The 26,545-nt window shown below is 50.1% G+C and overlaps 1 protein-coding gene across 1 annotated transcript in view; it reads right to left on the reverse strand.

Moving 5' to 3' along the window:
• Positions 1–16,242: 16,242 nt before the first annotated feature.
• The window catches only part of SMAD6 (SMAD family member 6), a gene marked incomplete at its 3' end in the record, with an annotated part of 44,997 nt that continues 34,694 nt past the window's right edge, over positions 16,243–26,545 (reverse strand). Inside the window, exon 4 of the mRNA XM_082005023.1 lies at positions 16,243–16,784. Coding sequence (XP_081861149.1) covers positions 16,243–16,784 — 542 coding nt within the window. The remainder of the gene's footprint in view (positions 16,785–26,545) is intronic.

Raw genomic sequence — 26,545 nt, forward strand, 5'->3', positions numbered from 1 at the left:
TGTCTTGTGACAAAGAAAAGGATGTCACGGGAACCATACAGGGATCATAAAATTCAAATTATCAATTTTATGATCCCTTGAAAAGAAGTGACTTGCCTGAAACCAGAAGCAGGATTATGAACCATAACCCATCAGCTCCCAGTTTACCAAACTAGGACATGGCTGACTCCAGGTCTCCTATTGCAAATCAGCAGTACCCCTCCATCCATGCTGCAGAAAAGCTTCTGCTCAATGTTTCAAAATGAGTGACTTTAACAAGGAACATGTGCATTTTTCCACTAAAACAAGTTTTCCCCAAAGACAGCAAGATTTATAAAAAAGTGGACCCAAACAACGGTAAGAGAAGAGGCCATTCCTGCGCTCTGTTAATGAGGTGTTAAGTTATCCCAATTACATGTGTTGCAATGTCACATATTTAGCTCTGTAACAACCAGTAAAATCTTGGCATTGCTTTTGGCCAAAGGCAATTTCTTATCAAATGCACTGCCAGAGAAAAATGATAACTATTTCCTAATGCATTAGAAGAATTTTGCACTAGATGCAGAGCTTCATTAGCCAGAGACAACTCCACCATGATCGCATGGTTTTAATCTATGCGGGGTCTAAGCCGGCACCTCGAGAGCAGATTGTGGCAGGGAGGTCTGGGGAAAGAGGCTCCTGTTGAAAATGAGATGAGCAGAGCACAGCCAGAGACACGTGCACTGATGCCTGTTAATTTACTTGCACTGTTTTTTGTTATTATTTATTCAGAAAGCTTGCTTTCTACATTCAGTGAGCTGCAAAGAAGGAACGTCAGCAGCACAGAAAGCATAATGAACAGTTACAAATCCTTTGTGAAGGATTTATAGAATCCTAGAACCATTTAGGTTGGCAAAGACCCTTAAGATCACCAAGTCCAACCATTAACCTAACGCTATCAAGTCCACCAATACTACCAAGTCCATCACTTGGGCAAGAAGAGTGGCTGCAGGAGGAATCAGCAAAGCTGGGACAGTGGCCTCCAGCCCACGGCCACAGCGGCCAGACGCTGCACCCTGGGTGAGCGCAGCAATCCTGCAGCACCAAGCACAACCCTACCCCTCCAAGCACTATACCCACCTGTAGAAAGGAGAATAAAGATGATCTGCTACCCTGAACGACATCCAGATCTCCGCTGGATACGCAACACCCCGATTTATTCTGTTTGGAGAGCCAGGAGCATCAGGATTGCTCTAAGTCACACAGGCACTCTCAGATTTAGGTTACTGGCTTGTTTCAGCTTAGTTTGGAAATCCTGCAGCGACAGCTACAGCCTCCCCCGGCGCTTCAGCAGCTCCACATCCCAGCCCTGCTGGAACCTGGATGAGAAGAGCCTGCACCGAAGGGAAAAATAACAGCAGGGAGGAAGAAAGTTAGCTGAACTTTCTTTAACCCCAGAAGGAGTGCAAAGGGATTTCTTATTTTCTTCCCTCTGGTTTGTCCATCCCTAATTAGTATCTCAGAGAAAGCCATGTCGGTATTTCGTAACCCGCTAGAACGGGGAGGCTCAGCCAGGATCACTTGGTGTTGCAGAAATTTATAGTCTACGCTCCATCCTCCCAGCACTTCTTCCAGGCCAGACCACGGGGTGTGCCAGGGGCCAAACTGCCAGACATCAAAGCACACTTTGGCCCAGAGAGCCCTAAAAAGGTGACTGAAACAGGATTTTCTGGGAGCTGGAGCGCCCTGGCCTGAAGCCAGCGCTGGGAACGTGCTGGAGTCTACCAACCACAGAGGTACAAGGACTTCACCATCCAAAGGTTGGCCCACAAGTGAGATAAAGCACAACTATTGCTAGCTTCCAGTGGGGACAATTCTCCAAAATTTTGTCCATTTAAGCTCAAGCATGAGAAGCTCAGCTTGGGAGGTTGAATCCACCTAAGGCACAGCTCCTGTAGGTGCAAGGGACTGAGGTGGAGCAGGAAGGGTGCAACCCACCCTCCCCCAAAACCGCAGGGCTAGCAGCTGGTCTCAGGGAATGCAAGTACTCCTGCCATCATCTACCAGAAAGCAGGATTTCTACTCAGAGTGGATATTTATAGGTGCTTCCCAGGAGCGCTGTGGCAAGGAACCCGAGAGACAGCCCATAAGTTTGGGGAAGATTGAAGCAAGTTTAGCTGCATTCAGACTTCACGGACTATTTACTGGAAACGGGCATGTCAGGATTAGTTATTCCTAACCACCAAGTTAAACCAAAACTGTAAGAAATTCTAGACTTGCCATTAAACATTCACAACAGAAGTCAGATCTAAGAGCTACACACGACCAGTTCAGGGAACAAGAATCAGTGCCGAATGGTCTGTAACCCAATCACGAGAGTTAAATAAAAACGCCATGACTTACAAGCTAAAGTATGAGATTGCTTATGCAGAAACCTTGCTGTCCTCTTGGATCAAAGTGCTTGAAAGGAACCTCATCAATTCCTCCCACTCATGGGCTACCAAGACCTGACCAGTACATGTCTTTGTGGACAGCAGCAGATTTTAGACCAGGTGTTGTCAACCAGCATAGCTCCACTGGGTTCATCTTCAGAGCAACAACGTGGCTTTACAACACGTAGCATCCAGCTCACCAGGACTTCCCACTGACTGGAAGGTTGTAAGAGGTGTCCTTAATATATAACACACACCCCAGAGTGCACCCACCACAACAGGCTCACAGATGACTTCTCCTGGAGAAGTGCAGTCATTAACAGCTAGAGGAGGGGTCTCCATGGGAGGGATTTACTCCAAAGACAACCCATCCTTCCTAATGATGTCTTCCAGTTTCCTTTTTCCTATTAACATCTGGGGTATATTTATAGGTAGCCAATTTATCTCAGTGATTCCACATATGGTACTGCAGCATTGCCTTTTTCGAGCCCTAGTGCTTGCTGCGCGCGCTCGGAGAGCACAGAGAAACCCTTCTTCTGGAAAGCGGCGAGAAACGATCCCCAGCACTTCATGAAGCTGAACAAGGAGTCGCTAACACGTGAAGGAACAACAGGAAAAAGGACTATAACTTTGAATAAAGTGGTGCAACAGCTCTGGAAGAAAACAAGCAAAAATTATCCAGATATTCCGAAACCCGGTGTCAGTCCATCATGTTTTGTATTAAACCCAGATGTATATCATCTTCTCATCAAAGAGAAGTGGCTGTAGTTGTTACAGTCGGCCAGCTGGTTTTAAGCTCCCCTTTTCCCCGTAGTGTAATATATCCCATGCTCGTTGGAGCTTATGTCCCATGGAATATCTTTGCAATTTGTAACCAGCGCACAATACGGCTCAGATGTAATTTCATAAATCACCCTGGAGCCTCCGTTTAATAATAAATCTTCCGATAGCTCTGGATTGCAAGGGACCAAGCAAAGGTCTGAAAGAGGATTTTTGCCCTTTGAAGAGAGAAATAGATGCAAAGACATTTGCAAAATCCACAAGGGGTCAGTGTCTTGGCAGAAATCCTCCTTCAGAGTTGAGGAGCACAAGTACCGTCTCAGCTCCAGGATGTTTTTAATACTCCAAGACAAGGGTAAGATTTGTGGGCACAGGGGGTTGATTTTGATGTTTCTCTCCCTCCCTTTTTAATGAAAAAAGCAACTCAAGCAGCTGTTCTGCTTTGCTGCACTATTTTTCTGCTTGCTTCAGCACAAGTGACCTCTTAGGAGTGGGAGCATCCAGCCAGAGCCCCAAAGGGAGATGCTGACCTTGGACCCATGTCGCTCAACCAGGATGGATGTTGGGGCCAGGCAGTGAGCGGGCTCAGCACCATCAGCCTTCCCAGAGGAACTGCCCAGTCCCCCGTAGTGGGAGAACAAAGCCAAAGGGACAGCAGGATCATGGCCCCTTGCATACACCCAGTCCCTCAGTGGTGGAACTCCATGGTGAACTTGGGGCTCACATCTGGTGCTTCCCAGTTTGGTGGTGTCACCTCCACCACACCTGGGGACATCAGCCCAGCCCGGGCATGAGTCGGGGTGGAGCAATATGAGGCTGCACAGCAAAGCGGCAGCATATCAGTAACAACCCAAGTCTACCCAAACCGCAGCCCAAGCCCACATCTGACCACGGGACCTATGGTCCAGTGAACTTGTGTGCACATGGGGCCTATGGTGCAGTGAACTTGTGTGCACATGATGTCTTGCAGCGTTATACAGAGCTTTGACTCAGCCTCAAAGTCCTTCCCTCGCCTCGATCCACCTGAGGGGTACGTTACCCACAGCAGGTCTCTAGAGAAGGAGGGAACCGAACGCTTCCCAGCTCATCTTGAAACAATAAACCCAGAGCTGTGTTTTTAAAATAAGGGAACATCCTGTTCAACATTGCCACAGAAGTTTTCATTCACAATAATGTAAAAAGTAGGCTGAGCTTTCAAAGTTCATCTGCTGCGCTGCCCTGTACCACTTTCCTGCCCACATGGAGGATTTCAGAATTGTTTTGTAGATGTTTTCCATTGACTCAAGGACTGCTTCTCCAAGAGGTGACAGCCGGAGGCTTTACAAGCCTTTGTTTCCCTTTCTGTGGTGCATTGCACTGAAGTCAGCTCAAACTCTCAGATGGGGGTTTCTTACGGGGGAGCACAGGTTGGCGAGAGAAGAAGGATTGCCCAAGTCTTACTCAAGGATCAGCTCTGACCTCCCACTTCCCCCTTCACACACCATTGTTTGTCTTGAAGGAAAGACGTTTCACAACATCACATTAAAAAAAAATACCTCAGGGCTTTCTTCTACATTTAATAAACCAAAGTTTATGAATGTTAAGCTGATATAAAAAAAGCCTTCTGGAAATTCCATCTCAGCTTGCCTAGTTTCAGAATTAAAAGGTACACCCATCTTGTCCAGCTCCAAAGTCATTGCACAGCTCCTTTTCCTTTAGCTTGATACTAGCTCATACGCATACTTTTGTGAGACATTTACTAATGCAAGGGTATAGCTATCAAGTGGGTTTTTTTTAAAGGAAAATAAATATTGAGGTCAGCTCCTATCAGGGTACCACGCATTTGAAGTCACCTCAGGTGCCGAGAGGCTTCCTGCCCAAGTTACTGCACACGCAGTGCAATTTAATAGGTTACTCATACCAACAGCAGCACAAATTTAAGGACTGCCTACTGAACCCAGCACAGGTTTGACCCAAGTGGGCAATCTGTCAGATCTCAGGGGTTAATAGAACTGGGAAGCAGAGAAGAGGAAAGAGATTTCCCATCACTTTCCCATGGATGGAGGGCTGCACTCTTGCAGGAAAATTCTCCCTACGGAAACTGCTGGAGGTTTATGTGCAGGACACCAGTGGGACCTCTCAACTTGGTGCCCATAAAAGTACTGTGGGCACATGCAGGGAGAGGGCACACATGTAAGGATGCAACACCTCAATCCCCAAACCCCAGGTGCAGAGGAGGACATCCTCAGGTCCCAAAGGAGCCGAGCACAGCTCCAGCAGTGGCTTGCACCAAGTGACAGACCTGGGCAGAAGCAGCAGGCCACAGCATAAAGTTAAAAAAGTTATTGCCAAAGCAAGGTTAGCAGGCACTGGCTACCATAATAGAAACAGGTATTACTCGTTTCATTAGACACAGACTCCACTGGAAGTGGAACCTCCACCTTGCTGTCTGTTATCCTGCTTCTTGGGATTTGCAATAACTTCACATACAAGACAGGAGGAACTAGAAGTAGCAACTAACCAGGTACAGATCCCACAGGTCCTTCCCCAGGGACACAGGGGGAGGAAACAGCGAAAGCAGAGAATATTAAAACGATCAGCTGGACTAAAAGAAAAGCCCAGGGCTTAAAAAAAAAAAGAATATTTTTTGATCAGAAAATTCTGATCCGATGGAATGGGAACAATTTGCAAGACTTTGGACTAAGCTGTAGGTAAAAACCATGAAGCTGAGCATCTTTCAAACTGTTCAAGTTCTGACTTAGTTTCTTCATGATTTTTAAAGCAGGAAGAACAGACGAGAACTCCAGTGCTACAAGACAAAGGAGCTCTTGGGTTATAAGAACATTCTGGGCATCCTTTCTCTAAAGAAGAAATTTGGATGCTTTGAGAGTTCATCCTCCAGTTCACACACGAAACCCGCCAGATCCGGGTTTGGTGGTGCTAACAGCTTGCTGATCCAACTCGTTAGCTCATCCCCACGTATGTGTCAGGGCCTAGTGGCAGGTCACACAGCGAGCTGCACCCCAGCCAGACATCCCGCTCCCAACATCACTAATCCCAGAAGACACAGGTGGATTCATCTCCTCCTCTAACCCATGCCTTCATCTTACATCAGTTCATAGAGCTTGTCTCCAACCTAGAGAGAAGGAAGGCCTTGCCAATGAACCAAGGCAACGCCTCAGGCAGCTGAACCCCCTTCTACTCCCCCTTGCCAAGTGTCATAACACATGGAGGCAGAGCCCAGATGTCAAAGCCGTGTTTCTCCAAGGAACCAGTTCCTTGGCTTGTCCAACAGGCTCCAACCAGGCACCCAAGCAGTCTGTCGCTGGGACTACATGGACCCATGAGGAAGCAGTTTTCAGAAGTACTTTAGACCAGCGATGTCAGAGATTCCTTCCAGCCACTTTCTGGAGCAGAGCACAGAGCTATGGGGGATTACTCTGCAAACACACAATCAGCTGGAGGAAGAGGGGGAGGATTAGCCCTTATGAAATACCAGAAGCAATGACCAGAGAGGAATTTTGTGCAGTTCACTGCATGCAGAAAGACAACTCAGTGGGGACTTCCTAGTGGAAGACATCTTGAGCAGAGCAGAACAGTCTTATTGACCATCTATGTGCAGCCGCTGTTTGAAAAGCTGCGAAGGAAGCAGCTAAAAAACAGATAAGCACAGGGAGAGAAGCATGAGGGACATTTTAGAAAGAAAGGTATCAAACCCCCAAGGTTAGAGCACTGAAGACATTCCCACACGCTTGTTTCACTAGAACTGAGGAAAAACATCTGTAGGAGGAAAAAAGCTTTTTAAAGTTTCCCATGCCAAGGGTTCAACTCCCAAAGAGCATCCCTTTGCAGGGAACCTCCTCCGCTTCAAAGCACAGTCAGGACCAGGGGACCCTGTGAGTGGCTGAGGGGCCCTGGGCTCTGTGGGGCAGCCTGAAGAGCAGCACCAGGACATGGGCCACTGAAGTATTTCTAAACCATCATATGCTTCGGTTTCCAGCTTTATCTATTTACGAACCAGGAGAAAGCAAACTGCGCTTGAGACAGAAAGATAGCAGCAGTCCAAAACAGGGACTGTTCAAATCAAATGGTTCAAAATAAACCATCTTTAGAGACCAGTGCTGCGGACTACTTCCCATTGACATGGCTGTTCATCCCCACCACGAGATTTAGGACTGAAATCCCGCTTGAAAGAGGCTGAACCCCAACCACGCCTGCATGGACCATGATATCTGGAGGGATAAGTAAAAGCTCTTAAGGCACCATGACTTCTGTTTTCCAGGCAGGCACAGACAGGTGAAGATCCAAGAGACTGGACATGGACCACACATGGTCTAAAGATGAGAGAAAGGAGGATTCTGTAGAACAAAAGACATTCAGCAAAAAACCTAAGAAGTCTCTGCCAAAACCTCTAATGTGTTCTAACTTTTTTCTGGGTCTTCCAAGGCCAAAGAACAGCTCTGCCATAGGAAAACAGACCCCTTCCCTATGAACACGGTCCATACGTGAGCCCAAAGAGTATGCAAGGGCTTCTGCAGAGGTGAGCAGACAGAAGGGGCACTGCAAGGTCCCAGCTGCAGCAGTGCCAAACACATCACATAGAGAGTGCTTCTACAGATCCAGCACCAAACCATCGTATCCAGAAATTCACACGCTTGGGAGTTTTAAGAAATAACAATGGGTTAATTATTGACTCACCAAAGCTATTTTTACACAGCTGCTGTGACAGCAAAGAGCTGCAGAAGCTGTTATAGCATCAGCTCCCCCAGACTGATGGGCCTGCTTGATCCCCACCAAGCAATCTGGACCATCGGTTGGCTTACAAAGTCCTCGGAAGAAAGAGAAAAACATGCTGAATTCCCCAGCATTTGAATCACTTAAGCGTTTGCCAAGAATGGGCCTCCCTCGTTACAGTTTCATAATTCTTCAGTCCTTTCAGACTAACTCGGACACCGTTTGGGTAATAATTAACCATTCCCAGCGCTCAGCGGCTGCTCGGTTCTGCATGTTCAAGCTTGGCGTACAAGACCTTCAAAATTAACAGCATTGCAAAGTTTCTTTCTGTTAATTATGCTATTTTGGAAGGAGAAGAGGAAGGAAAACAATTTCCAGAGACCAGTGGGGGTTTTCTTCTCACCCTTCCCCCCAGAGTCCTTCAGGAGAAAGCACATCACACTCATCGTGTATCTTCCCCAGAAACGGGTTGTGGTTTCAATTCTGCATCCCAAAAGCACATGCAGTGGTGTGTCAGATATCCCTGCTGCCACGGGAGGAGGGACAGCACTTGATCCACACAAAGTCCTTCAGATGGTGGTTGTTAGCTCCCCGGGGCAGTCGGTACCGCCTGCCGGTAAAGTCTCGTGTCCCAAACACAATCCTACTGCACAGCACCACGACCAGTGCTGAGATAGAGAGTATCATCCAGCCTAAAACATACAACCCCAGCTGGAAGATGATAGAAGGCACGGTGTTGTATGGATGAGACGACCAGGGACAAGGTGCAGAATCTTCTCCCTCAAACTCAAGCCAGGCTGCAAGGGATGCTTTGGGGCTCTTCTCTTTCTCTCATCCATGTTTTCTCCCATTGCACATGCTCTTCCCTGTGACACCAAGGGCATGCTCTGGGGATGGAGCTGGGCTGTGACCTCCTGCCTGTGTGACATGGCCACACGGCCCCAACCATCCTCCAGCACTGCAGTCACACAGGCAGGACACTGAAAGCGTTTTGTGGCCATTTCATTTGGTTCTTTCCCCACCGCAGGTCCCTGGTACAGAGGCACTGGGGCATGAGCAAGCGCCAATGTCTCCTGCACCACAATCACATGCTACATAGCAGCAGCGATGGACAACCCCATCCCAGCCACACTGGGAAGCACACAACGGGTCAGCGACAATCTCAATTTACCATTTGAAAAAATAAATCCATAAAGACATTTCTGGGTCCTTTATATGGACAGAGTAATCCAGGTTCCTCTTTCCCCTGTGTCACCGGTTGATGTCCACTCTACAGGAACTGTGGAGGACCCAGACAGTCCCATCACATATGCCACAGGGCCACCAGCTTGTCACCCAAGCCAGCAGCTGGAGGGTGCTGAGGCTGCCCGGACCCACAGGGCTGTCACAGACTAGGGAGCTGGGGAGCACCAACACACCGGGAACCTCTGAGCAAACGCTTGGTGGCTGATCTAAAGCCATGGGGAAGCCAAAGGCTCCGAGGAGCCTTTATCAGGACTGCAGGCTGAGTGTGGCATGGGGAGATGCCACCAGCCCGTAGGCCCTGGCAGCAGACAGTCTGGCATCCCCGAGACCAGTTCCCACTGCCAGTGCTAACCCCCTCCCACAGATGTGATCATGCAGAACACAATCCCATAAACAGCATCCAGATGTGATTCGGGAGGCAAAATAATAGTTCTTGATCTTCTGACAATGGTGCCCAGAAGGATTTGGAAAACTGACAACAAGCTTTGAAGTTTTATGTAATGTGCTAAGACTTCTACAGTGACAGCTCCATCGTCCCTGCCCCACCCAGCCAAGGGGCTGAGCATCCTTCCCACACCCGGAGGTGCTGCGGTGTAAAGGGATACGAGCCTAAAAATCTGCAGTGGTCTTCGGGAGTCGGGAAGCTCGGATGCTGCTCTGCTGTTTGTCTCCATCTTGCTGGTCTGGAAGTCACACCGATGTTACTCGAGGAAGAATGCACTTAGGACATTTCCTCTGTTTCCTGGTCCAGGCTGAAAATACTGTGGGAAAAGTTATTCCCAGAAAAAAAAATCGGTAGCTCTAAGCCTGGCCCAACAGCAAACGGGAAGCAAGAGGCAGGAAAAAGAGCGGAGCAGCACTTCTCAAAACTAGAGAGCAGCTGATGGGGTTTCTTTTTTAACTGAGTTTCCTAAGGAAACATGGGAGTGAGCCGCCCTGTTCGTCCCTCCCCACAATTTTTGAACCATTTATTTGATTTTAACAAAACCTGTGCGAGGACCAGCAATTGCAGAAGACGTTTCATGGGGTCTGGCATGCCATTCCCCACACCCCTCGCTGTCCCTGTGCGGGCAGAGGCTGCAGCAGAAACAAAATGCTTGTTTAATAAGGAGCTAAAAAGAGATGTCCCAGCCGTAAAGCCTGTAACCAGAGCCTGCATCTTCTCAGACAAGCCGGAAAATCCAACCCCCAGACACAACCCCACGGCAGCTGGAGCCCCCCAAGCCCCCTCTACCTCAAGAAACAGCTTTGCTTTATTTCCCCCAAAGCTTTGCCTTCCCCACTACCCTCCAAGAGCTCCGTCACGCACATGCCGGGTTTCATCCCGCTTCTCAGAGGCTCATTTTTGGTTTTGTCCCCCAAGCCCCATGTCCCCCCTGAGCCAGGGCTGGAGGGCGGCTGCAAGAGTCACATTTCCCCAAGAAATTCCGGGAAAGGCGCTCCCACTTTTAACAAGGAGAAGAATTTTTTTTTTCCTGCCGACTTCCATAGCCAAGCTAATAAAAATGGAAAGCAACAAGAAATTCCAGCAGAAGGGAGGTTTGGGGTGGAGGAAAGGGAAGATACCACTCACTTGAGCCTATCCTAAATAGGAGAAGATAATTAGCCACATATATCCCAGAAAGAATAGCAACAGTATATGCAATTATTGGGAATGCACACTTTAAGAGCATTTGCCAAAAATGCCTGCTTTTATTAAAAAGGAATGGTTTCACAAAGGCCCAACTGTAAGAAAGGTTGTAATTTGCCCAAATAAAACTTAATTTGATCCATGAAATAGCTGTGGTTTATTGTGTAATATATGTGCTATGTGTTTTAATTTAATAGAATCCAATATAATTGTAAGCCAGTCGAGTTTCAGAGCAATTTTGGGTTGTTCCCACAGTGTATATAGTACAGATGCTACTTTGTGCATCGCACCAGCGCGTACATAAATCAGGAATAGAGAAAGGATTACCCGCAAAGCGGCAAGCAATGCTTCATCACGCACCAAATGGAAAATAAGACCTTTGAGGAAAGCAAGGGAAGTTATTTACAGGAAATAGCTCTGGATGCTCTGCAGTAAACCGCTGCGTCTCAGACTCCTGGACCCAATCTTGGGCCGCTAGCGCTGGGACAGCGGCTGTGCGACCAGCGCCGGGATGCCACCCGGCACCAGGCGACGCGACGCTCCGTCACCCCCAGCACACCCCCCCTCCTGGGGGCTCACCAGATTCAGCAACCCGGCCCACCTCAAGCGAGGAGAAATGGAGATGAATCTTTATTTTTGCTTTCTAGGAAGGTTGTGGTCCACGCTGGCCATGCGCGAGACCACGCCGTGTCCTGGGCAGCTGTTAAAGCTCTTCCTCCACTTCAGTCCCACCCACTAGCTCGAAATCAGACACAGCTACACCACCGGAGCAGGCAGAAAGTCCAAGCCCGCAGGACCCACCGAAGCTTTGGGAAGCACAGGTATGCGCATGAGCGCTTCAGTAGCTCTATCACCCTGCTAAAAACACCAATTCGCACCCCAGACGCAAAGCTGCAGATGATCCGTCACCTACAAAGACCATGAAGTCAAGCACAGCAAACTGAGGGAGACCTCCAGCTCCGTCCTCTGCACCAACAGCAACTTTTTGCTTTTCCCTTGCCAGCATGGGGCGGGGCGGGCAATATTCAGCTTTTAATCATGCATTGATCAAGTCCCTTGCACTTTTTCTGTGGAGGTAAAATCCTGAGAAGGATTATGGGCTAGAGGCCGACAGACTCTGCAGAACTGCGACAAAACCTGTGCCACAAAGGGATCCCAGTCTCTCTCATTAAGAGCAGCTGAGTGTGGTTCCTTTTGGCATTCACTGCTTTCCCGTTCTGGCTAGTAAAGAGTATTTCTCAGTCATGGCAGCAACGAACATCAAGGACAGGGATGATGAACGTCTTCTCACAGGAAGAGAGGCCACGGGCTGCTTCTTACCAGCCTATAACACAGTTTTAAAATGCAATATTACTCAAATTAAGAGGATCTTGTCAAATAAACACACTCCACAAATGAATGCCCGCCCATAAGGACTTTGGTCCAACACCAGCATTACTAATTCAGAACTTCCCCTTGAGCAGACCTTAGGTGTATTCGGCACAGGGCAGCCAGAAACGGGACCACAGCCTTCAGCCTCCTGGTTGCACCCGTAACACAAGGGACCAGCTGATGCCTCCATCAGTGCTTGGGCGCTCACAGATGAGGATGTCCACCAGCTTTCGCCGACTGAGTAACACCTTAAAACATCTCCGTGTCTCACCGCCTCTGCCGACGACCCAGAGAGCAGCCAGGGCGAGTCAGATCAGTCATTTTGGGCTCTTTCCACAGGATCAAGATCTTACTGCTCATCGACAAGGAAACTTGAAGGCTGTGATCCGGGGAAGCTCCACCCGAGACAGTCACTGCCTCAGAGGGGCGAGACTCACCGGTTCAAACTGAGGCACCAAGCCTGTGCAACACCTCCATCCTACAACAAAACCACGACCTCTCCACCCACACAAGTAACTCAGGAGCTGGAGCAAACCCCAAAGGTCATTCATCGCTGAAGCCCTTCAGCGCCGGGGGAGAGGTGTTTGCTCCCCACCCCGGGTATCTTCTGACTGTGCAGGGCTGCGGGTGCTATGGGGATCCCACCATGCTACAGAGTGGTGGCAAGTCCATCTCCTCCCACTCAGAGACTTAACTCACTGTAACAGCAGAGCAGAGATCCCAGCACTAGTACAGAGAAAAATAAAAAAGCATTTTGCTTCTGCTCTGCCAAGCAAATCCCTCCAAAAAGTGCACTTGGTGGTAAAGTACAACATCACATGGATGACCCAGCAACCATCCCAAAAAGCAAAACAAGCTCCAGCTCAAAGGCCATCACACAAAACCACACAGCACCCCACCACCAGGGCACCCCAGGCAGCAGCAGGAGCTTGGTCCAAGCGCAGCCCAGGCAGAAACACCTCAACCCATCCCTTGCGCCCTCCTGCCAGGGGACTGCTCTCATTTCTGCCCTTAAAAAAGGGGGTGCGACCCCACATAGTCCTTATGGGAACAAGGAGAGAGAACATGCCACTCACCTCAGGTGTCAGAAGACCATGACTGTTCCAGTAGGGAGAAGGAGGTACATTTGCAGGATCCCAGGAGGCTGCCCAGAGGGTTGTGGCCACCCTGGTTTTATAGGGGCTGGGGCAATGAGCAAACGCCGGCAGCTGTGGGCACACGAGAGACCCGTTGGGTCATTAGCAAAACCCAACGATGCCCAGCTGCTCCTGCAAGCCCTGGCAGGGAAGTAATTCCTCATTCCCTCATGCAAGGGCCCTCCATCCACAGCCACCCCGAGGTCTGCTCCACGTGCCAACTTACGGTCACCAACAGCCCCCGGGTCCAACCCTAGTGCAGGGGATCGCGTGGGGAAGGCGTCAGCTGAGCTTTGCAAGGGTCTGGCGGGGAGTTCAGTAGTTTGGAAGCACCTTTAAAGGGTCCCAAGTTTGAACGATTACAGTAAGGTATTAAAGGGGAGAAACGGGCAGAAAAGAATACTTCATTGCCTCACCATAAAATCCTTTTTATTCCCTTTAAAGCCTCGCTGTCAGCTGAAATAAAAGTCCAGACTTATTCCTGGGGAAGAGTAATTAAAAAAAAAAAAAATTAAGCACAATCAGCAGATTGCACAAGGGAAACCCCAAAGTTAACAATTTCAACACATGAGAATCCTTTCACTGATGCAAACCAGAGCAGAGCTGAAAGGTGCCCGAGCAGCCCGGCCACACTGCAAATGCAAAGAGTTAAGTTAGGGAAAACCAGCGGCACGAGAACGACAGCTTCCGTGGGCGCTGGGACGAGGTCTTTCACGGGCGGTATGAAAGCAAACAAGAACGTCTACCCTTGATGTTATTTTGTCCAAATTATGGAAGAAGCTGTTAGAAAGCGCTTAGAAACAGCACTGCTGCGTCCAGCGTGCGTGCGTGCGTGCGAGGAGGAGGGCAGGGAGGAAGGCAGCAGCCAGCTCGGGATGCGAATGCGAAACCTCCTGGGTGGTGGTGGGAAATGCCAGAAAAGAGGAGTGGAGAAAAGGAAATGGGGAGAAGCAACGCGGCTTTTGGCTGGTTTTTCCCAGTTAAAATGAGGACGGTATTAACAAAAATCTCTTAAAAAAATCCCCAAACATAAAAATGGCCTCTTAACCGACTGTGTGAAAGTGATACAGCGAGTGAGGACACAGCAAATCTAAGCCAAAGGGGATAAAAAAAACCTGCAAAGCTCTCGAAAGCTGGCTTTAAACAATAGTGACATGTTTTGACACCGTTCCCTGACAACAATGGCTGTAACACAAACAAAAATTAATGATGTCAAGTATTAATACTGATGCTGCATGAACTCAACCAATGTGGTCCCAATTAAATATCAAGCATGGTTATAATTTGAAAAATGACTGTGGAAATGTCATTGCGACATCCCTGCTCGCGTCTCTCCCCGACATCCAGCCCAGGTCTGTGTGTTTCCCGGTGGGACGCAGTCCCCTTCCCTAGTGGGATGTGGTCCCCACCTGCCCCATCCTCGCTCGTGGCTGGTGTAGAAACGCCAAGTCCAGTTGCCAAAATGCATGACCCCGACATGCATCAGGAGGGCTTCTTAATACTAAGTTTATGCCCTATTTTACTGTCTGGGTTTGGAGCCGTTAAGGAGGTCCCATTGCATGTTTTTCTCTGCAAACGCTGAGGGCTACAAAAACATCCCCTGTAACATTGGAAGTTGAGGTGCTTTTGCAGTCACCAGACTCCAGAGGCCAGGACTTTATGAAAATCAATTGTACAGGGATTTGTAATACAGCTCCAAGACTTGGCAACACTAGTTGCTGGCAATAAATAACTTTACTAACCAAGCGAAGCCAGACAACGTCCAACCTGCCCACGCAAGCGCATGGGTGCTACAGCGCTGACAGCAACGAAGCTCACGCAGAAGTCAGCGAAGTGCCTGATTTTATCCAGGATTTCCAGAGAGAGTAAATCAGACGAGACAAGCTCATTTGACCAGGACTTCTTCTGGCTGCAGCTGCTCCTCAGAGCACATTATTCTTCCCAAACAATTCTATATCAGTTTATCGCCTGGACGACAGACTGGGAGATCTACAGGACAAATCTGGCGCACAACTTGTCCAACTCACCTCCGCCTTATTTCAAGTTACTGGAGAAGTTCCCAAAACTCGGGCCACGCTACAGTGTCTCCAACCAAGGATCCACCCAACCATGAGTTGTCCAAAACCACCGTTTTGTTTCTCAACCATCAGACCGGGAGGTACCGGACTCAGAGAGACAAGCCCCATGCGAGGCTGATAATGCAAACTGGTCCTACCGGGCAGCTTTAGGACCATGGTCTGTTCTGCTCTTCCCACCAGCACCGACAGCCCTCAATTTGCAGAACATAAAAATGCACACTCATCTTCACGATGTCCCCATCATGTTTTGTGTTATCAGAGAGATCATGGAAACCTGAGCAAGAACAGCTATGGGAGATCTTCCTCTCACCTTCCCTGTTTGCTCCCTGGCACTCAAACTGTCCTCATTTACCCTCCTCCTGGAGACAACTGCAGCCTGCCAGTAACTCAGTTCTCATTTTTCTAAGGGTCCTGGCTGAGATGGGAGACAGCGATCACCCCTCTGGAATCCCCCCTGACTGCAGAGTGCCTGAGCAGACACTGCTGCGGACTTCAGTCAGAGCGGGAGGGGGGAAAAAAAGACAATTTAAACCCCCCCCTATAATGCGAATACTTTATTATCAATGAGTGACTGGTATTAGCTTTTTGTCTGGGTATTAATAATATTTCAAAAAACCATACATCAAAATTAGGGCTTTCTCCTATTTTTGCTGTATAATTTTTCTTTTTTAAAAAAATCTGTATTGAAAGAATTATATAAGCCAAAGTGCATTTTCTGTTTTTTGTCCATATACACATTGCACCATACATAAATAATTACATTGTAAAAATGACTCCATAATTACAAGTATAATATATATTTTCATATAATATATAAAACTTTATATTAAATCTAGGTAGATGATATTTGGGATAGTCTGTGCCTTTTCTTTCTTTTTCCTTTCGTCAGAGGCTGACCGTTATCGATTGTTACTGAGTAAAATCTCCAGCCAACAAGGACATGACGTGATAAACTGTCTCGAGTAACACGGCCCCCAGCCTTTGGCAAAGCTAATCCGCACGCTGTTCGGGTCGTAGGGCCCGTCCGCGTAATCCAGATCCGCCGTGTGCTGCAAGAGGCAGGACTTCTCGTAGTCAAACACCTTGATGGAATAGCCCGGCATCACCTTGCGCACTATCAGAGTCCTACAGTTGGGGATGTCCAGTGTCGGGGAGTTGACGAAGATGGGATGCTCGCTGCGGTTGTAAGCCCACACACCGTCCGGTTCTTTGCTTAGTAAAATCCCATAGCCGATTTTACTTCGAGTCCTTCTCACAGTCTCGCTCCTGTTTTCCAGGTTTAGCTGTCCGAGGCAGAAGCCGTTTCCTTGAGGTAGGTCATAAAATATACTGACAGACTGTTCGTACACTGTGTAGAGGCGGCCGACGCGCGTCCGGTGCTCCCAATAGGCCACGTTGCACCAATGGCTCCTTTTCACGGCATCAGGTGACGTACTGGCATCTGCAGGGGAAAGCAGAGGAAGAGTCAGGGTTTGCAGTGACAGCCCAGGAAAAGATAGGTATGGAGGATGGCTCTTCCCACCCACTGGCTTTAATCACACAGGAACTGAACTTGTCTTCAACCCAAAACTTGCCTTCAACCCAAAGCCTCAACCAATTATGTCAAATGCCACCGAGAAAGAAGGCTCAAGCAAAGGCTGCTGACCCAAGGGGCCACCCAACAGCTTCCGTGGAGCTCAGTGCCTCCTTCTCTAATGTTCAACCCTGCATCCAGAAGCTGGGACCCTGTGCATTCGCCACCACAACTCGGCCACCCCTGAGCTTGGCAGGTCCCCAGGCTCCTCCAGCTGTGGCGGTGTACCCTCACTTTTAAAGGCCAACTTGTCTGGAGCTGAAACACGAGGGATGCCCACGAAGTGCTCAGATGACTGACCCAACCGTTATCTCTGCTATGTAATACTCTTCAACGGCGATGCTGATGTTCCCATGTGGAACACGAAATCTGAGGAGGCACTTCATGCCACGGGGGAGTAGTTGCTATGAACCTACCACGTCCTCCTACAAAGTCAGTGCAACTCTTCCAAGAACAATGAGAAACGTCTTTTCTTTCTAGGAATTATGTTCAAGGAAGATGAGAAGGATGCAGACTGCCAGAAATCGGTTTAATTTATGATGCCTCCAGAATTTATGATACTTCCAAAAGGAAGACAAGAACTCTCAGCCCTAAAAGACCCCTGAAGAGGACGAATTAACCTCTTGCTGAACATCATTCCCGCTCCTACCACACCGGTTAACAGAAAACCACCCTGGGATTTCAAGCAAGGAGCTCTACTTTGAGCCAGCCCTGCTCCATGCCCAGCATTAAGCTCCCTGACAATATATCACGCGCCCGCGGCCTGCTGACCCCTCTGCCTTCGTGCCATCAAGTCCGATTAACTCGCACGCGGGGTGATGCCATTATTTTGCTTCAGAGAACCTATTGACGCACCGGATTTCAAGCGCAGCCCTACAGCCCTGTTTCTTTTCGGGCTCAAATTACCCTGGAGGGGAATGGGCTCTCCTCCCCGTTAACGAACTTTGAATGAAGCGGCTTTGTTAGAGTTTAATTTGAGTTGTAACTATACAAATTTAAGTGGAGGGAGACAGGGGGAAGGGGACATGAGGGGTAACTGGGCAAGTGGGATGCTGGCGGGATGCCCTTTACCATGGGCAATGCCCATCATCTCACACCGACCCCTTCACCCACCGCAGGTCTAAATCATCCCCAAAATGCCAGATTGGCCCCTTCCTCCCTCATCATCCGTTTCAATAATTTTCAGCACGGCCACCAACAGCTCCTTTTCAGTTTGATGGCATCTTTTATCCAGAACTGGGAAGGAAACCCTGTGGTGATCAGACACTTCAACCCCACTAGGACAAGAGACACGATTTCCCCACATTTATGGCAATCCTCCCTTGGAGAAGCAAGCCAACAGCTTTGTGTCCCCTAATAATGGAGGTGATGTCCTGGGCCTCCTAAAGGCACGGGAAAAGCCCTGCTCAACACAGCTGGGTAAGATGCCCCCCTTCAATTCAGAGTTAGTGGCTCTGCATAGCAGGGAAACGGGTAAAGACCCTCGTTCAGAGCAATGGCAGCATCCTGGAGCCAGGTGAGCCAAACTTGGGTTTTTTAACCCAAGGACCAGGTCCCGTCCCCCAGCCGCAGCCGTTGCGGCAGGCTGGGATGCTTTACCACATCCCACTGGCACTGATGGGTCTTCGTGTCTCTGTGCTTCTGAGCCATCCTCAGTGGAAACCACTGTAACAAGCTCATCCTAATACTGCACTCGGCTAATGACAAAAACCAGCGAAACCAAAGGGTTTTCGCCATTCATCATCTTTGGCCAGTAACTGTACTTCCTTTGCCATCTGAAATGACCCTCCTGTGTCCAGATTACCAGGAGTTAAATGAACAACCCAACTTGCTCCGGAAGGGCAACGACTTCATTGGCAAGTACATGATGAATATGCTCTACCCAAGCACATCATTGAATACTGACGACTGTACTTGACTCTTCCTGAAGTACGTCATGATGCCTTGCAAAGCATGGGAACATGAAGTTTTAGGGAAGGAAGAGAAGATTCAAATGCAATTCTGGGTTAGAACCCCCCTCAGCTGCCTGGTGCCAATATGATGCACTAAGATCTCTACCAAGACCAGAAACTTTGATGAAATTGGTGATAAAAAGTTTCAGAACCTCTTCGCAGTATTTCTGCAACAGTTGCAAAAATGACATCAACCAAGTTTATGGCGTTAACATAAATCTGACCCAAACACTCTTCTCTAACTGAACGTTACAGAAGCAAGACCATCCTTAGTTGCATCTGTACAAAGCCCTGAAATCAACAACTCGGCATAGACGAAAATCGTTTGACCTTCTCTGGTAACACCCCTTGGTCTACCCACCATGCAGACTGCCAGCACATTTTGCTGTTTAAATCACACTATGGCAAATAATTCCATTCATCTGCACACACATCTTCCACAGCCTCCAGCTTCCAGTCATCTTTCCTCTGGGACATCATACAGCCGAGATGCCCACAGCACCTTTCCAAAACTCTTCTCAAATGCTACATTTTGCTGTTGTCCCACTCGAGGGATGCTGGAGGGGGCTACAGACAAGCTCAGAGCTTTTCATCTGCCGGGGCCCAGAGGCTGGTAGCAGTTACCGAGCTCTGCATCTGTTTAACCTCCCAACCTCCACAAAGCCCCGCATGCCCATTAGCTAAGTTGCTTACTGCATTTTTTAGAGACTACCACTCAGCCCCCAAACTTCCCTTACAGACTAAGAATGGGACAACTTCAAAACTCAAGCTTCCCCGTCAGTTGAATTAATTAGGGGAATAGTCAGCAATAAACATTTAAATAGGTGTTTCCCTCAGTTTACTGCAAATTAACATACCTATGGGGGGAAAGCAAAGGAGGAGGAAAACCACTGTCTGTTCCATAAGAACATCTCGCTGTAGGTGCCACCATCCCCGGTGCCATCTCTGCTCCCCAGGAACCAGCAAGCATTTTGGTCAAGTCACCAATCTACACACATGCTGACAACAGGGGAAGGTTTGTTCACACCTCGGGCTTCGATGCATCTAAACCAGCCTGATTAAAATCACTTCCATGCAATTCACGGCGTGAGCTTCAGTCCATCCACCCACCCACCCACCCACCCATCCAACCAACCATCCATCCATCCAACCATCCATCCACCCACCCCTGCGCACGTCTCGGGGCGAACCCCCCGCGCCGATGTGCTTCCCACCTCTGCCGCCCCGTCGCAGCTCCCGCCCGGCAGCGAGGGCTCTGCCAGCTCAAGGCACGCCGGGAAGCTCCCGCGCCCCTTCCAACGGGCGAGGGCGCGGGTTTCAGGCAGCCGCACGTCCAGCGGCTGCGCGTTTCCTTTCCCCCGTCCTTCTCCCGGCCAGGGCTGAAGAAAGGCTTTAAAAGCCATGCACCAGCTGCAAAAGCAACCTGCCCGCGGCCCGCAGGCGAGTAAAACACCCCGAAAGGAGACAGTTAAAAGGCTCATCTGCAAAGCCTCTGCCTCCGGAAAGCTTTCGGCAGGGTCCCCCTTCTCCCCCAGCCCCACCCCGCTCCCCGGGCTGCGGCGGGTTCCTTTGCCGTCTCGGATCTCCCAGCGCACTCAACCGAGCGTGCGAAGCTGGACCCGTCTCGCCGCCCCGCGAGCGCTCCAGCAGCCCCCAGGACAGGGGGGCCCGCGCTGCCTCTTACCCCCCGCCCGGTATTAGCGTCGCCTCCAGCCATCAGCCACCGCCACGCAGCAGACAGCAGGGGCGGCCGCCAGAAAAGCATGTCCTCTGCCTTTTAAATAAATATTCCATTTTCTCCTTCTCTTTTTGCACGCTGCCCTTTATGCACAGACCAGAAAACCCACTTTTTTTTTTTCCTTTTTTTTTTCCCCCCTCTTTTTTCCCCTCCCCTTTCCTGGAACAGAGGCAGGCTTGTTAGCTTTCTTTTTGAAGAAAGAAAAATATTTTAGTCCTGCAGTGCCTCCCTCGATGGTATACGCCGCATTTTTAACAACTATCACTGTAGGCAGCTACAGCTTCTAACAGTTACATTTAGGCTGGCGTCAGGGCTATCTCTTCCATCAAAGCCGCCTTTATCGATCAGACGGACAGGCTGAAACTCTGGCTCTTGTTTACTCGCTCCTCCGAGCCGCCGTTTCCTCCGCTGCAGCGATGCCTTGCAGCGGACACATCCAAAAGGAAATTCAAACAATTTAAGATAAAAAAACAAGATAGGAAGCAAGATGGAGAATCAAAACTAGAACTTAATGGGAAAAGAGACTTGCACGGCTCAGGCAAAAGGAATCCGGGTACGGGAATAAAATGCTCACGGTGCTAGCAGCACTGCTGCTTTCCCTCCCTGCGGAGTGTGGAGGTAAAGAAAATAACTTGAGGTTTTACGTTATTTGTGATTTAACAGTGCTTTATGCCAGTAAAGTTCAAAGCAGTGCATTACAAGAGAAAAGAAAGATGCTTTTTTCCAAAACAAAATGCTGTGCAGTCCCACTGCTAGACAGTGCCCTTAAAAGCAGGATGGAAAACATGGGCAGATCACAAAACACATGAAATATCTCTGATTCACGCTCTTATCTGATATATCTGATATCATGGATCATTATCTGATTCATGGCTCTTCCAAAGCCACCAAACCTCTTCTCAGCAGGTCAAATGGCCCCCGCCAGAGATGGCTGCAAGTACGATCTTGCTGCGTAAGGGAACGGGGGCGAGAAGGGAAGTTTGCTGCAGTGCTTTGAGGAATAGTCCCGTTTTTGCAAGGGCTCCTGAGGAAAACAGTCACGAGTGGCACCATGTTGTTTTTCCAAGCAGAGTCTCCCCGTGAGGAATGGGTGATGCCGGCCCCCCCTTCCCCACCTAACCCCAAACCACGCTCACGGGGTCTCAAAACGCATCTAAGAGGCACCCGCAGGGAAGACCATGCATGTAAAAAAAGAAAAAAAAAAAAATTAAATCACTGCACTCTCCAAATGCAACGGGGACCCAAATGCGCAACTAGGTACCTGAAGAGATGAAGTGGGATATTCAAGGGTGTCCCCACGACTCAGCCCACACCCCATTTTCATGTCCCACCCACCCTGCGTCACGGGGCAGCCTAATGCTCCTCTGGCCATGGAGCTCAGTTACATCCTTTCTCAACGGCCAACATCCTTCCATTCCGTTTTATTCCACTTTGGACTCTCGCTAGATACATGCTCAGCCTTTTTTCTCCCCTCTGCCGCAGCACAGATGCATGCTTATACTACCCAACACGCCGGAGCATGGAAGCAGGATGGTTATAGCCATACACGGCTCATTGTGAACAAGGTCCAGACAAAAAGCCCGGCACAAAGAACCCACACGTTTCCTAAAAACCTTTTAACACTTCAGTGGGAAGCCATTAGTTAAAATAATCCCCCATTAATACCCTTAGAAACAAGCTCCAGGGTAAGGAAGGGGTTAAAACTTTCCACAGCAGAAATGGAATTTTTATGGCCCTAAAAAAAAAAAAAAAAAAAAAAAAATTAATCGTCAATCTGCCCCAGCAAAGCTCACAACCATTTTCGTTAAGCCAATATACTTAAAATGCCTCTGCCGTACAAGTTTCAGCTGGAACGCATCACTGCGGCCCCCCGAGAGCCCCCGCGCCGCGAGAGCCCCCGCGCCGCAACCACCCCCAGCACGAGACCCTGCCCGTTCGCCCGGGGGAGCAGCGGAGTGGGGGCTCCCCCCGTGCACATGCCCTGGGGACACAGGTCCCCAAACTGGCCACCATCTGTCTGTCCACCCTCACCGGGAGCGGCGGGGTGGGACCGGGGAGGCTCCTTCCCACCCTTGGAGGAGCTGCAGCCGCTGGTGAGCCACGTCTTGGCCACCCCCCGGGCGCGCTCCAGCGCTGGCTCGAGCGCATGTATTTAAGGCAGCACCCCGAGCCCACCAGCAACCAAAGGCAGGAGGCTGGGCAGGACCTGAGCTGCCGTCCCACGGTGGCCCTGGGGACAAGAGAGAGGAGCAGAGGCAGCAGGAGGGTCTCCATGCTGTTCCCCAGCAGAAGTCAGGGAAAGGCCTGAGGAGGACAAGGACAGCTCAGTCCGTTTTCCCCATCACTTCTCGGTCTCTCTGATGAAGCGAGAAGCTGTGCGTGACAGCAGGACGAGGGGCTTGTGCGAGGAGACAGCGGCTGGGTGCAAGCAGGAGGTTGGAGAGCCCAAGGCTTCTTCCTGGACCTTTTCCTTAAGGCCCAGAACCAACTGAGGATCCTTTTAACGTCCCAGCTTGACCAAGACAAACTTGCTCACTGATTCACAGAGGCCCCCAAAAGCCGTCACCAGCTCCCCAGCTCGTGACCGTGGTCAGCCACGGGAACACCAGGCTAGACCTTCCCCACGCTGCAGAGCATCAAACCACTCCAGGCTGCTGGTGTGCTCCGCTGAGAGAGACGTGAAGGTTCGGCCCAGCTCACGCCTCAGTTGGAAAATAAGAGTGTGATTTCATCTTACAATTAATCTGGTGTCACCGTTGCTGTGGTGCAAAAGGGTCCCAGCTCCTCCGTCCCCAGCCCAGTTCCTGGTGTGTTCCTCAAGTTGGACATGGCTGCTGTGCAGCCACAGAGCCCAGTTCATCGCACTCACCCAGCAGAATCCAACACCAAAGCAAGCACCGCAGACAGCCACAAAGAGCCCTCGCTGCCACCGTGCCCACCATGGAGGAGGCACCTTCCTCCTTCACCTCCTCCTCCTCTTCCTTCACCTCCAACCTTTACGTTGGAGCAGAGCTCTGGTGCTCCCCAGCCTCCTTCCAGGAACCGATTTAATTCATTAACCCAGCAGATGATTAACTCAGGAGAACACTTGCACTGGGTTAATTAATTAAATTAGTTCAAAAAAGGGTCTGATGGGCAAGAGAGCTGGGGAAGAGGCGCGTGGAGAGGCCTGGGGGGAAAGGGGGACATTTCCATGGCAGCCCAAGAAACAAAAACAACACAGGACAGGAGCCAATGCCAAGAATTAGGATGAAAACAATTTTCTCTGCATAAAAGAAATCACTCTACAAAATCATCAGCTCACGCTAATTTTTTTTATATCCTTCAGAGAAGAAGGCACGCCGTGTTTAGTTCTGCCCAGAAATTTGGAAGTCGTCATCAGCTTATTTTCAAGCGAAATTCAAGGAGTTTGTTTCTAACGTACCTACTCTGGCCATTAAATACACAGTCCGCAACAGGATTTTAAGGTATTTTAGCAGTTTTTTCCCAGCTCCCCTGCGTGGTTTACAAAGGTCTTTTCAGCCAAGGGTGAAAAGTCCTAGAAAGTAAAAAAACCCCTGGAAAAGCCCAACTCAGGTATTTTTCACTGATATTTTTATGCATTACTTCTAAAGGCCAATGTTTTCAGAGATTAGGCGATTTTTTTTTGATTTTTTTTTTTTTTGAGTCCGACAGTCTCCATATAATCTCAGCTTCCCTCGCTCACAGCTTTTGCAGGCACCTTCGTCGCTTTTAAGTTCCAGGGCTGTGCATGTAACCGCTTCATGCCTGGCATGTAAAAGTTAACACAACAACGTAAATGCATCTTCAAAAGGAGCCCAGGACGTAATCACCTACGCTGGCTGCCGGTTATGAAAGCACCAGACCTGTCATCAACCAGAATTTGGCTGAGACTTCTCCACTGCTGGAAACCAGCCCCGTGTAAGACCAAGCCCGGCAAAATCCCGGGGTCGTGCTCGGCACCTCCGGCAGCACCCGCAGCATCCCCGGGTGCCCCCACCCAGCCCCAAAAACGAGGAGAGAAACGAGCTGGCGAAAGACGTGCGGGGTAGGATGGGGGGGAAAGGTCTCCACTAATTGATTTTCCCTCAAATCGGGAGGTTTGCAGAAAATCTTAGGGGCACCATCTAGCTGGGGGTGGCTTTTTTCCCTGCCTCCTGCTGCCAGCCGGGCAAGGCAGCGACGACTCTGGGAAGGGAAAAGGCTCATCGCCCGAGCGCGCTCCGCAGGGCAGGGCTGCGAGAAAAAAAAGGGGGGGGAAAAAAAAAAAATCCCTTTTTTTCATTTGTAGATTAAGAACTCGCACGTTTTCAGCTCCTCCAAACCACCGTGTGTGCGGTTCCCCACTCCCCACGTCTTTTTTTTTTTCCCCAGAGCCTGAAACATGCTGGGAATCCGGGAGAAATCACCCCATAAATCACTCGATGGCAGATTTCCCTTTTAGCCGCCGCCGCAACGTCCAACGCTGCCTTCCCCGCGCCGCTCCCGCCTGGCTCCGGGCCAGCCCTCGCTATTAATTAATCCGGGGGCCGCCTGTTGCAATCCCGGCTATGCCAACCGCATCCGACTTGGGCCGGGCTGGTGGGCAGAAGTTGGGCCGGCCAAATCCCGCGGGACCTCCTGAGCTCCCTGCTGCCTCTGGAACCTGTTTCGCCTTCGCAGAGTGACTTTAGGTGCTCTTAAAAATCCCGACTTACTCCCTCAGGGAGAGGAATACTCTGCTCAATGACCAGAGCAGCCGGCTGTGGAGGAAAGCCTCTGGAAAATGGCATAAATGAATAGTAATAGTTCTCCCTCATAGAGGAGTTTCGGCTGAGCGCTTCAAAGCATTTTAAAGGCAGAAACTAATTAGTAGGTCCCTCTGAAGAGAAACGGGAGTAACACCACTTGCTGCCTCCATCACACCTCTCGGGCAGAGCACGTCGGGTGCCGGACTCGGCTCCTGGGAATCACCTTACCGGAGGGCGACGGTCCCGCGGCGTGAGGCTGTGACCGAGCCAAAGCCCCGCCTGCTTCATGCCAGCGCTAAACGAAGGGGGTTCCGCTGGGCACTGAAGTGACGGAGCTGTTTTGGGAAGCCAGATGCCGAGCTGGTGAGAACGTCGCTGAGGCAGCCGCAGAGACGCCCCTGAAGAGGTTCAGGCTTCCAACTCCCCGCTGCCGAGCTGGCCGAGAGCGTCGGAGCATCCCGGCGGCAGCTGGACCGCTGGCCCAGCACGGGACGGCTGATGCAGACACCTCCTCCGGAGAGAAGCAGCAGATTTGGGGTGGGGGGAAAGGCCTTTTTTTCCCCTCCGGTGGTTAGATGACCCAGGGGCACCAAGCTCCCCCGATCAAAGCGGGCTGTCCTGCGAAGGTCAGGCAGCACCCTCACCTCCTCGCACCGCTCTCGGCACAGCCCCAGCCCCAAATTACAGCTCAGCCCCCTCCGCTAACGACCAAAATCGGCCATTTCCAGCAGGCGAACGCTCAGCAGTTCCCCGGCACGAGGCCTCCTTCAGATGTCCCAGGCTGGTCCCGCAAAACCCGCTCCCCAAAACACCAGCAAAGCTGGAGGCTTTGGGCTTACGAGCTTGCACAGGACGTGGGAAACGAAGCAGCCTGCGACTGCAGCAGCTTTGCGGCGGTTTTCTATTTTTACTAACCAGAAAATGAGCGGAGACGCTTCCCTGGGAGGAAAATCAAAGCAATACCAAATAAAACGTCACCGTTGAATATATTTTGAGAGCCTAGAATTGCGCTCCAGCCCGAGCCGCTCCCCACGGAGCGAGACCGAAGCCAGCCTCGCCCCGCTATCACACCTCGATCGCATCTACGCCCGAGAACAAGCCGCGGGGTTTCAGAGCCCAGGCAGACGACGTGAGAAGCAGCGAGCGGGCTGAAAAAACCCAAGGCCACCCTGATTTCTCCGAAGCGAGGATGCCACGCAGCCACAGGCA

This window comes from Phaethon aethereus, assembly GCF_964289735.1.
Source record: "Phaethon aethereus genome assembly, chromosome: 12".
Classification (NCBI taxonomy): domain Eukaryota; kingdom Metazoa; phylum Chordata; class Aves; order Phaethontiformes; family Phaethontidae; genus Phaethon; species Phaethon aethereus.